The 12,078-nt window shown below is 37.6% G+C and overlaps 1 protein-coding gene across 2 annotated transcripts; it reads left to right on the top strand.

The window, feature by feature from the left end:
• Positions 1 to 640: 640 nt before the first annotated feature.
• On the top strand, positions 641 to 11,217 carry hjv (hemojuvelin BMP co-receptor). Of its 2 annotated transcripts, XM_056266163.1 has the most exons (5): positions 654 to 726; positions 2,383 to 2,460; positions 3,276 to 3,477; positions 6,818 to 7,323; positions 10,424 to 11,217. In XM_056266163.1, exons 3-5 carry the CDS (start codon positions 3,375 to 3,377, stop codon positions 11,039 to 11,041), a joined length of 1,227 nt encoding a protein of 408 aa, XP_056122138.1. In that variant the 5' UTR covers positions 654 to 726; positions 2,383 to 2,460; positions 3,276 to 3,374; the 3' UTR covers positions 11,042 to 11,217. The 2 variants fall into 2 exon arrangements, with proteins under 2 accessions (XP_056122137.1, XP_056122138.1); XM_056266162.1 differs by lacking the exon at positions 2,383 to 2,460 and having other exon boundaries at positions 641 to 726.
• The last annotated feature ends 861 nt before the right edge of the window (positions 11,218 to 12,078 follow it).

Here is a 12,078-nt window from a genome sequence, read left to right as displayed (position 1 = left end):
GCAGCTCTGAACTTTCTTAATGTAAACACCAGGAAATATATCTAACAAGTGCGAATTGAGCGACCTAAATCAGTAAAAGAGAGACTCGTTGGAGATAAAATGCCCGCTAAATGATTCCAAAGATGGGCAAACACATCCTCAAACACACACATTTAACAGCAAACAGAGAAATCTCACAGACACACAATTGGGCTACTGTACGCTACACAAACCTTTTAGCCATTTAGATTTTCACCAAGCCACTAATTGTATGTATTTAACATTTTTTAAGACTGCTGGCAGCTTCCCACCTGTGATTTTAGGACATTACGTACATTTATGTGTATCATAATAACCTTAACGCATTTTAATAAAAGACTAATACGGCTTAGATTCCTTACAGCAAATACATTTTTGATGAATTTATTGGATTCTTTTTGTTAATTCGAATAATTTAAGAAACATTTACCAGTTTTGTTAATTTTACTATTGTACTAAATTGTAGTGTAAAAGTAATAATAAAGAAGTGTAACGTCTAGAAAGATCAATATTTGTGTGTTGACAAACAGCTCACACACACACACAGAGAGAGATTTGGAGTCAGCTGGTGATTTACGCGTCTCCACTCGTGCGGGACAGTGACGCGGGGGTCACGCCGCACATGAGTCCGTCACATGAGCGCGTCAGTGTCAGAAGTGACGGGGAAACATCTCAGCGTCGGTCTACAGGAGAGAGTCCTCTGATTCTGTGAGTTTATCTCTCTTATATTCTATGTGCATGGATAGTTAATAATTAACAACACAAGTAATATAAATATATGTAAAAATACAAAGAATGTCTGTTTATGCATTTAACTTAATATTCTATTAATCAGCACAAGTAGTGCTATGGTTGTTGTAAAAAAATAAATAAAAAAACATTAATTGTTAAAAATAAAGCTCCCAAAGTGGAGTTTTCAAAGTGATGCCATAGAAGAACATTTTTTGGTTCCCCCAAAGAACCTTTCAGTGAACAGTTCTTAAATGAACCATGTTTTCCACATTCCAACCTTGGAATGTGATGTTCTTCATAGAACCATCAATGGCAATAAAGAATATTTATTTTAAGAGTGTATTTTGGAGTACCATGTAAATTAGGCTATATCAGAAAATAACATAGTATTACTATCTGATACATCACTGTTCCGTGGTATTGCTACAGTACTTTTTTTATGTCCACAATAAAGTACTGTATAGCAGAACCATGCAGTAAGTGTATTGTGTTTATTCATTTAGGCTTATTCATTCATTTATTTACCTTAGCAATGTATTCCTTTGTTCCAAAGTTAGTTTGGATGGAGTTAACCTAATAAGCAGTAAGGTTTGCCACCAGGAATTAAAGAATTTATTTATTTCATACACACAAACAAACAGAGTAATGCACATGTGCATGCCATGCCACAGACAGTCACACTTCCAGTCATGTCTAACAGGATTCACAGGACTCTGTGTCCCGAAAGAGAAGCAGCTGTTTAGAGAAGGATCCTGTGTCCTGAAATATTTGGGACCCGATGAGCGTTTAGACAGGTTTGGAGTGGAAATGAGCTCTCTTTAAAAGTGCTGGCACACCAGATCCTGCCAGTTTCCACATGCAATGGCACTATAGCGAAAGAGGGAATGATTCTGAAGTGTTCGGCTGAAATTAGCCTGCAGAAGGAAACGGAGAGCTGTTGAGTTTCTGCTGTGTGTCTCACACCTGCTTCTGTGCTGCAGAGCTTTCAGCCCTGGCTATTTCCACTGGGGCAGGTGCTGGAGGGGCAGGCCGGTGTGGTGGGGTATATTTAGACCCCCCGTAACCGCCACCAGCCGTCCCAACAGCTAAAAAAATAAATATCAGTTGTCAGTGTCAGGGAAAAAGCTTTGCTGGCATGAAGGTGGAAATGCATCAGAATTACATGCAGTATAAATGAGATTTTAATGAGAGTTGAGATATTTGTCATGTGCTGAAAATTGTCACCAGGTTTGTTCTGTTTAAACTGATTGAACTCAGATTGTTCATATCAGAGTTGTTGGTCAAGTGCAAACACACGGATGGGACTTTAGTTTACTCACGCATTCCCCCCACTGTTTGTTCTTAAGTCTTAGTAAATAACACATCAGTGCTGAGAGTCCAAACGGTGAAATATCCCTGCTGATACACATGTGAAACTCTTTGTATGACAGTTCATTTCTGCTGATCTGATCTATTATTTATGTAGTTGCAGAATATGCTAATTATATAGTTCAAAATGTCAACTTTCATAGGTGAGGTGTTCTTGTCTCGCTCTGTGTTTCAGTGACCGCATGAAAAAGTTTACAACATGTCCACAACAGTTTGAATGCACTCGCTATCAAATTCTTCATATATTCTTCTTTCTCTCCCAAGGCTGTACGACATAATCATGACATTATCCGTCTCTTGATGGGTCTCAGGAACTTATAATTGATCAGAGGAGCGTTTGAGGTAAGAGAAGGTTTCTAGAAACTATAGAACATGTCATTTTATTGCATAATGCCTATTGGATGAATGGTTAAACCCATGCTAAATGATACTTTATGCAAAAGTATAATATAACATACTGTTCAAAAGTTTGGGGTCAGTAAGAATAATAAAAAAAACAATACAACTTTTATTCAGCAAAGATGCATTCAATTGATCAAAAGTAACCGTAACTGTTTTTAACATTGATAATAATAATAAATGTTCCTTGAGCAGCAAATCAGCATATTAGAATGATTTCTGAAGGATCATGTGACACTGAAGACTGGAGTAATGATGCTGAAAATTCAGCTTTTGTAATAAATTACATTTTAAAATATATTCAAATAGAAAAGAGTTCATTTAAATTGTAAACATCATGAATAAAATGCTCTTGTTATGTTCTGAAAATAAGACAATATTAGAATTGTTTAAAGGGACAGTTCACCCAAAAATTAAAATTCTGTCATTAATGACTCACCCTCTCATGTCGTTCCAAACCTGCAAGACTTTCGTTAAATCTGTTCATCAAAAGCGATCAAGTCTCTTCAGAAAATTTTGACTAAATCACTTAATTCATATGGATTAGTTTTACAATCTCTTTATGGACTTTTTGAAGCGTCAAAGTGTCAGTTGTGAAATCTCTCAGATTTCCTCAAAAAGATCTTCATTTGTGTTCTGAAGATGAACGAAAGTCGGGTTCAGAACGACATGAGGTTGAGTAATTAACGAGAGAATTTTAATTTGTGGGTGAACTAAGCCTTTAAAGCTTTCTAAAGAAGTAGGCTATGTTTTTCCAGATTTGTGATCGGACTCGTCCCCCCGTGTGGTTGTGCGCTTCAGCAGTCAGCACCTGTGCAGACACCTGTGAGCAGGCCGTCCTGCCTGTGTCTGTATGGATGGGAATGGCAGCATCAGCTGTCCGTGGGAATCATTCACACACAACATGGAAACACATTGTGATCATTGTCACAACGGTCCTGCTCTTTAGTGCTCCATCAGGTAAAAGTATTCGGTAACGCTTTAGATTGCAGCCCGGAAAGTACTGTGTAATTAAGAGGAATTTACAGAGTAACTTTCGGTAATTATAGTGCCTATAAAGTACTTGCATGTAAGTATAAGGGAACAATATGTAAAGTTTGGGGAATAAAGGGGTAACAACCAGGAGAATTAAAAAAATATTTATACTGTAAGTATCATAGAACTAAGGGGTACTTATTCTACTATATGATACAACAATCTTACATTTGGGAGCAATTTAGCGAGAACATACGCTGCATACCTTTTTGTAATAATTGTGTACCAAGGCAATACATACTGTATAGGCTTTTTTAAAATGACAGGGTACATATCTATGCATTTATACTTTTATTTATTTATTTATTTTATAGCAAAAGTGCAGATGTTAAGTTTGGGCTAACATGTTTCAAGGTAAGAAAAGCTAAGACTATTGCAATTTTTTGAAATACTGGGAAATATATCTTGTTTCATGTGGTTACAGGGTAAGTGGTGCTTGTATAATAAATAAAGGTTTCCGAGTCACTGATATAAGATTGTGTATGCATTTTTATTGTACTTACCCTGTAACTGCATGGAACAAGAGGGTAACAAGCACCACTTTAATTTACGGCCCGCAATGTCACACTTACCCTGTAGCTACATGAAACAAGAGTATCTTTCCCCAATATTTAAGCAAAAGTTGCAATAGTTTTCGTTTTTAGTGCACTTTTGTTTAAAAGATTAATTTTAAAAATTACAGGGAACATATCTATTATATCTATTTATAAAGCCTATACAGTATGTACTGGTTCACCATTATTTCAAAAAGGTACGCAGTGTATGTTCTTGCTAAATTGTCACAAATGTAAGATTGTTATATCATAAAAGTAGAATAAGTACCCCTTAGTTCTATAATACTCACAATATTAATATTTTTTTAATTCTCCTGGTTGTTACCCCTTTATTCCCCAAACTTAAAATATTGTTCCCTTATACTTATATTGTAAGTAGGTACACTATAATTACCGAAGGTTACGCTGTAAAATTCCTTTAATTACCCAGTACTTTCCGGGCTGTAATCTAAAGCGTTACCAAGTATTCCAGTTCTATTTAAATTCACACACACACACACACACACACACACACACACACGAATCAGTATCGCTAACGTTTCAATATTTTAGTGAATGTAAATGAGCTATGCTCAAATGGGTCATCCCATTGAGAGCACCTCAGAGCACTGAGCAGTTGAAGTAAATAAAAAACTCAGCTCATAACATGGACGCAGTTATTGCATGGACGGAGCAAGAACAATGTAAGTGTCTTAAATACATGGACACAGTTCAATTGAATGGTAAAGCTCGCCCTCTTTAACAATACAGTTAAACTAAATGTACGAAGCAAACTTTGTACAAAGCTGAAAAAACCTCAACAACAGTGAAATATCAGATGCATGTAAAAGTGTAGTTCGTTACTATAGCAACAGTGGGCTCCCAGCACATTAGAACGAAAAAAAAGAGCATTTAATTTAACACGTTAATACCCCACTTAATTTTTTTTTTTTACTGCCACTTTTTTATTCATACTATTGTAAATCTCTCTTTTTTTTATCGCACCTTTCACTTAACCTTCTTTGCTTTCAATTATGAAATGATTCAAATGAAAGCATTTAAATGATCTTACCCGGACTTACTTTTCGATATTAGTAATAAAACAATCGCTCTTGACAACAGGGAAAGCTAGTATGTTTGCTTGGCATACCGTCAAACACTACAATTTATGAGTTTAATATCATTTTTTGTTCAAAATCACTATGCATGTCAGTCGTGTTTGAAATGACTTCTGTGGTTTTATGTTCTGTTTACTTCTTAAACAGAGTGAGAATATATTTGATTAAATTATATGATACAGGCTATGTTGATTAGCATTGCATTAAAAGGTTAGTTCACCCAAAAAATTTAATTTAGCCCATGATTTACTCACCCTCAAGTCCTCCTAGGTATGACATTCTTCTTTCAGACGAATACAATCAGAGTTATATTAAAAAATGTCCTGGCTCTTTCAAGCTTTATAATGGGAGTGAATGGCTGGAAAAAATTTGAAGCCCAAAGTGCATCCATTCATGATACTCCACACGGCTCCAGTGGGCCTTCGGAAGTAAAGCCATGGGTTTTTGTTAGAAAAATACCCATATTTATAACTTTATAATCTAAAATAACTAGCTTCCGCCAGACGACCGTACGCATACTATGCAAGTCGACTTGTGCCACAAGAGTAACCCTTGGCGCATATATGACGTAGGATGTAAGGAGTATCGTAAGCTTAGATGCCTCTCGCGGTTTAAACAAATAGGGCTGTGCAACAAACTGAAGTTCGTCTTCTATTGGATAGAAATCCTCCGACATTTCTTTTCAAAAATTGCTAATTCGCGACAAGGGTTTTGTTTTGCTCTTACCTCTGAGCTTCCACGTTCGTCATTACGCTGTGTGTCGGGTCAGGGGTTAGTCTTCCACCGTAAACCGATTCGTACGGCCGTCTGGCGGAAGCTAGCGATTATAGTTTATAAAGTTTAAATATGGGTATTTTTTCCTTACACAAATGCATGGCTTCACTTCAGAAGGCCTTTATTAACCCCGGAGTAAAAGTGGAGCACTTTAATCATGGATGGATGCACTTTTTTGGGCTTCAAATTTTCTCCAGTCATTCACTGCCATTTATAAAGCTTGGAAGCATTTTTTAATATAACTCTGATTGTATTCGTCTGAAAGAAGAATGTCATATACCTAGGATGACTTCAGGGTGAGTAAATCATGGGATAATTTTTCTTTTTGGGTGAACTATCCCTTTAAAGACATACATCATTCTTATGAAAATACCTGAGATAGCTTGTATCCATATAAGGCATTTGCTGAAACGTCATAAGTTTAATACTTCTATGAATCTCACTTGTGGACTTTCTGCGCGAGGTATGAATCAGTATGTACCGGGCTTCCAGTATGAATGAAACTGATATGACATGAGAGTGTTTAGCGCTCCATATCGCTATCATCTCCCCATTTTGGGTAAAAATGGAAAAATAATACTATACTTTGTAACGTAGTTACTCGAGGAGTTTTTAAGCTAACTACTTTTTTACTCTTACTTGAGTCATATTATTTTTCAGGACTTCTACTTGTACTCAAGTAAATTATTACTTAAGTAGCAATACTTTTACTTAAGTACAATTTTTTAGTAAATCCTGTTAAATGTACCTTCTTTTGGTGTCTGACTCCTATAATGAGTGAATTCTGGAAATTTGGCCACTTTTAACATCTAGATGAATGCATTTGTTTTTTCCCTACAGTGTGTGCACAGTGTCGAATCTTGCGATGCAACTCAGATTTCGTGGCTGCGACTCTGGAGATGGGCCTCATTGGAGGTGGGGGTAAAGAGGGTGCTAATGCTGGCTACTGCAGCGCCCTGCGATCCTACGCTCTCTGCACCCAGCGGACGGCCCGAGCGTGCCGAGGAGACCTGGCGTACCACTCTGCCGTGCAGGGCATCGAGGACCTGCTCATCCAACACCGCTGCCCCAAAACCGGCCCCACAGCTCAGCCGCGGCCCCCGCCCCAGCCCCCGCTCTCAGGGGACGGATGCTTCTATGAGAAGGGGTTTATGCAGAGGGAGGGCCGGGCCCCTGAGTACCTGCACTGCGGGGTGTTTGGAGACCCTCATATCCGCACCTTTAATGATGAGTTCCAGACGTGTACAGTACAGGGCGCCTGGCCTCTCATAGACAACCAGTACCTGTACATCCAGGCCACCAGCACGCCCACTAGAGAGAGCTCTTACACCACCATACTCACAAAGGTGTGGAAAATCACATTCACATTTATCCTCTTCTATAACTTATAATCATATAATAATATAAAATTACCCTGGAATTATTCATTTAATAACACTTATTTGTATTGTAATTGTATTTGTAATTACTATTTTTTAGGAATGAGTTGTTAGGTTAGGTTAGGTTAGGTTACTTTTATTGTACCCGTAGGTAAATTTGTTTTACAGTGCAATGACATTCTATGGCATCCAGTACAAAAACACACAACACAGAACACTCCACAACACATAAAGACAAGAAAATAAATACTCATACTTAGTAAAGTGCTCTCAAAACATTACATGGTCTTTGTAAAATCATAAAACCCCTAGTACAATATTTCCGAAAAACCACCTCGACAATTTGTTAATCCTATTACCGGTAATCGCATTTGGTACGAAGCTGCTCTTATATCTTTTCGTTCTACACCTTGCGACTTTATACCTCCTCGCAGATGGCAATAACTGAAACTCACTGTGCAGGGGGTGAGAGTCATCATTTAAAATTGAAAAGGCCATTCTTGAATGTAGGCTAACTCATTATTTTAAATAAACCTAAGGTTTATAGATGGTGGACTACATTGCTGCTAGTATTTGCAAAAACTCTGGACTAATCAGTTGCTCATATTGACCAAGAACTGCTCACATAAATGCTGGAATACACTACACTACACTATAGATTTTTGCCCCAATTTTCATTCTTACACCGTGACACTGAAAAAAACACCTTACTAAGTGTGACATTGATAATCTCAGGTGCTGTTTGTGGTCCTTATTTAATGTTAAAAGCGTCTAATGTGAGTTTGAATATCATTTTGTGTGCTCTTTATACCCATACTGAAAACAATGGATAATTCACCTCAAATAAATTAAAGGGGAAAAGAATGTTCAAACTGTAAACTCAATGTAAACAAACAAGAGTATTCTATGACAATGATTACTTCAGTCACTCAGTATGTAGTTTTAATAATGTTAAAAGGATGTAGGCCTAATATATATTAATTTTACTAATCCATTTCATTGTGAGTGCTCCAAGTAGGAGTGCAGTGCACTTGCAGAGAGACTCCGCCCACACAATCTTCTGATTGGCAGTGATTTTTGATCGATTTTGTTATAGTTGTGTCGTCTGGTGTGGACACTGGACAGAAACGTTGTTGCTGGAATCTTATCGCATCGTGTCTGGTTAGGACACAGTGTAGCCTATCAGTTTTGTTTTGACACTCCTCATCAACAACTGTGAAACATTACTGAGAAAACACTAAACCGTGTCTACACCAGACCCAACACAACAAAAGCAAATAGAACCCATTATAATGAGTGATGCTGTCTACACTAAATGCTGTGCTGATGTACACTGATGTCCCATTCGATTTCTGAACTTCTGACACAAAACAAAAGACAAATGGATTTGCAACGGTCGCTTTATCGCATCCAGTGTGGACAGCTTCTAGCTGTTGCAGTGTGAATAGCACGTCCAGTGTAGACATGGTTAGTAGCCGAAAGTCAGAGACAGATTTTGGGCAGTCGGAGTTGACAGATTTCATAGAAATTGGCATGGACTCAGATTTTTTTTAGCTTCAGACTGATTCTGTCCAGTCAGAATTATCTTTGATATTTTGAGCTGATATTAGAAGATGTATTGGTTTAAAAAATATTGGTAGTTCTCATCTCGTGCTCATACTTTTGATTATAATACATTGCATCCAGTCAGGTCACAGGTGGTTGCATACAGTCCAGCCGTAAAAGTTTAAATATTTAAATGCAACCGACGCTCAAATCGGACCCGTTAGGTTTGAGATCTGTGCTGTTGGTAGGCTTATTAGTTATTACATTAGATAGTTTCGGTTTTAATTTAATATGATTTACTGGCTTTATACTACTTTTGGGAGCACCAGTTTGCCTGGAAACAAGATGTGATTATGAATTAGCAAGTTGATGCAGGTAGCATCAAATCGGTAAAAGATGCACATTTTTTTTATATGAGACTTAATTAGATTCATTCTGTTTTATTTAAGAGTTATGGCTATAAAATATTCTGCACGTATTTGTTTTGAAATGTTATTAGAAATTCTAATAACAAATATTTGGCTTATTTTTATTAGTGCATTCTGTACAGCCAGTTGAGAACTGATGATGCTGTGCAATAAAAAATAAAATAAAAAAAATTCTACCCAGTGGTTTGAATTTTAGTTTCCATATTGGGCTTATTGTGGTATCAGCTGTTTCAGAGGACTCCTTCCCTAAACAGCATATACAACCAAAACAAACTGTTGGCCTTTTGACATGCTGGTCAGACATTCTCTTATTGTTTATGTTTGGGATTCCCAAACTGGGTTTTCGTGAGTTGATGAAAAGCTTAAATCATAAATAATAAAAAAACACCATCAAAATAAAACACTGACTAGAAATGTTGGTAACACTTTATTTTACAGTGTCTTTGTTACACATGTACACAATAACTATAAATTATGTATAATTACATGCAACTAACCCTAAGCCAAACCCCTTTCCTAACCCTATGTAGTTAATTAATATCACTCAGTACTTCAATGTATAATTACACTGTAACAAAGACACCTTAAAAGAAAGTGTAACCAAAATATTATGGTACAATGTAGAGGTTTCAAGAGTGGGATTTTTTGGCGACCTTTCAGGGAACAGTTATTAAAAGGTTTCATGAATGTTAAAGGTTCTTCACTGAATCACAGATGCCTTCATTTTTAAGAGTGTACACGAGGCTATCTGTTAAAACACTCCACATTTTCAGTCAGTCCCACTTTTTTATTGCCATATTAAAGGCTCCAGCATTACTTTATTAACAGCCGATCTTAATAAAGGCTGTTCTTATTCCCTTATACGAGCCTGTCCAGCTGAGAGGGAGATAACAGATTTGTCTTCTTTCGGCGCTGCTCTTCAGTGCTTTCAAACACACTGGGTTGAGGTAATGATATTCTACAGCCTGACATCTAATGATGAATTGCGATGAATAATTAATAGGACATGCATAATGGGATATGTGCTCGGGTTTAGAATCACTCCTGTTTTACTGTCCTGCAGCTGACATTTCTCAGGTCTGTTTCCTCATCAGATCACGGTTATCTTGAAGAACTGGCGTGAATGTGCAGAGCAGCAGATATATCAAGCAGAGCTGGATAACGTCCCCCCGGCGTTCGTGGATGGGTCTGTGACCAGCGGCGATCGCAGAGGGCACCAGAGCCTGCGCATTCACTCTCACGACCCAGGCAGACACGCTGAGATCTGGGCGACTCACATCGGGACGACGCTAGTGGTGCGTCAGGTCGGCCGGGCGCTGAGTCTGTCCGTGCGCTCGCCTCGTGCGATCGTGGAGTCCTATGCACCCGAGCATGACCTGCAGTTGTGCGTATGGGGGTGTCCGTTCTCACAGCGCCTGGAGATGCCACACGCTCATCCGTCCTCGCCTGCGTACTCGCACTGCTCCTCACTTCTTCCGGTGCGGGATGTGTATTTCCAGGCTTGCCTGTTTGACCTACAGGTCACTGGGGACGTGAACTCCAGTGCATCAGCTGTGGCTGCTTTAGAGGACGCTCGTGCGATGATCTCTGACCCTGATAGGGTTCACCTGCTGACGGACAGGGCAGGAACTAACCCTCCGTCACTGCCGGTGGTGCTGGCCTTAAGCGTCCTCACAGAGACACTCAGACACACTATTTTGGGCCCCGTGTGACATCAAAAACACTGCACTAAAGCAGGCCTTATGTGATATTTAAAGGGTATTTATACTATTGGTCAATGTTTACATCTCAGTGGTTTGGAGGCTTGGGTTTTGTGAGTAGAGGCTGTCTGGAACGGCCTTGTTAAGAATTTTATTGTGTTTGTTTCAGTGTTAAACGCACATGTGTGTGAATTATAAATGTAACATATTTGTGAAGATTTTTAGCAGGATAAACTTGAATAACCTTTGCAAAAATGTAAATTTGAATGATATTTGCTCATGCAGCTCGTGTATGTTTTCTCAAAGGTGGATTAACTTTTTGCAGGAGTGTATTTATTATAATGAAAAAATGTTAAATATTTCCACAGAGCAGGTTATTTTCATATGCTGGCCTACAAAGTATTAATTAATGATGGTCATCAGGGTTATTCATGTTTTGTATAGGGCTGCCAAAGTTAATGCATTACCTGAAATGATTTAAATACATTTTGGTAACACTTTACAATAAGGTCTTATTCATTAACATCTGTTAATGTATTACCTAAACTAACAACGAGCAATATATTTGTTACAGTATTCATTCATCTTTGTTAATGTTAGTTAATAAAAATGCAGTTGTTCATTGTCTGTTCATGTTAGTTCACAGTGCATTAACTAATGTTAACAAATAATTTTGATTTTAATAATTAGACAATTCTGAAATAAACATTAAGATTAATAAATGCTGTAGAAGTATTGTTCATTCCTAGTTCATGTTACCTAAAGACAAGTAGTTAACCAATGAAACCTTATTGTAAAGTGTTACCTATATTTTTAATTGCGATTAATCGATTTGCCAGCACTAAAGGAAACAGAAATACACAAATAAATTCAGGACTAAATTGAACTAAAACTAATTGTATTTGTTTTTTTTTCCAAGTCATTTTATTACTTTATTAATTTTCCCATTATGACATTTATTTATTTATTTTGAATATCTGCAGGTTTGGGCCTCCGTATTGGTGTCATGAACATGTTTTTCAGTGGAGGTTTCAGTGTGTTAACAATAA

Source organism: Rhinichthys klamathensis, unplaced genomic scaffold (assembly GCF_029890125.1).
Source record: "Rhinichthys klamathensis goyatoka isolate OS25496 unplaced genomic scaffold, OSU_Roscu_1.1 h1tg000246l_1, whole genome shotgun sequence".
NCBI lineage: Eukaryota > Metazoa > Chordata > Actinopteri > Cypriniformes > Leuciscidae > Rhinichthys > Rhinichthys klamathensis.
This window is presented reverse-complemented; position numbering and strand designations above follow the sequence as displayed.

Bases quoted from the DNA above. Each gene is read 5' to 3' on its own strand.
- hjv (XM_056266162.1), top strand. From the start codon at position 3,375: ATGGGAATGGCAGCATCAGCTGTCCGTGGGAATCATTCACACACAACA. The intron at 3,478-6,817 runs GTAAAAGTATTC...TTTTCCCTACAG, and splicing joins GCTCTTTAGTGCTCCATCAG to TGTGTGCACAGTGTCGAATC. The intron at 7,324-10,423 runs GTGTGGAAAATC...TTTCCTCATCAG, and splicing joins ACACCACCATACTCACAAAG to ATCACGGTTATCTTGAAGAA.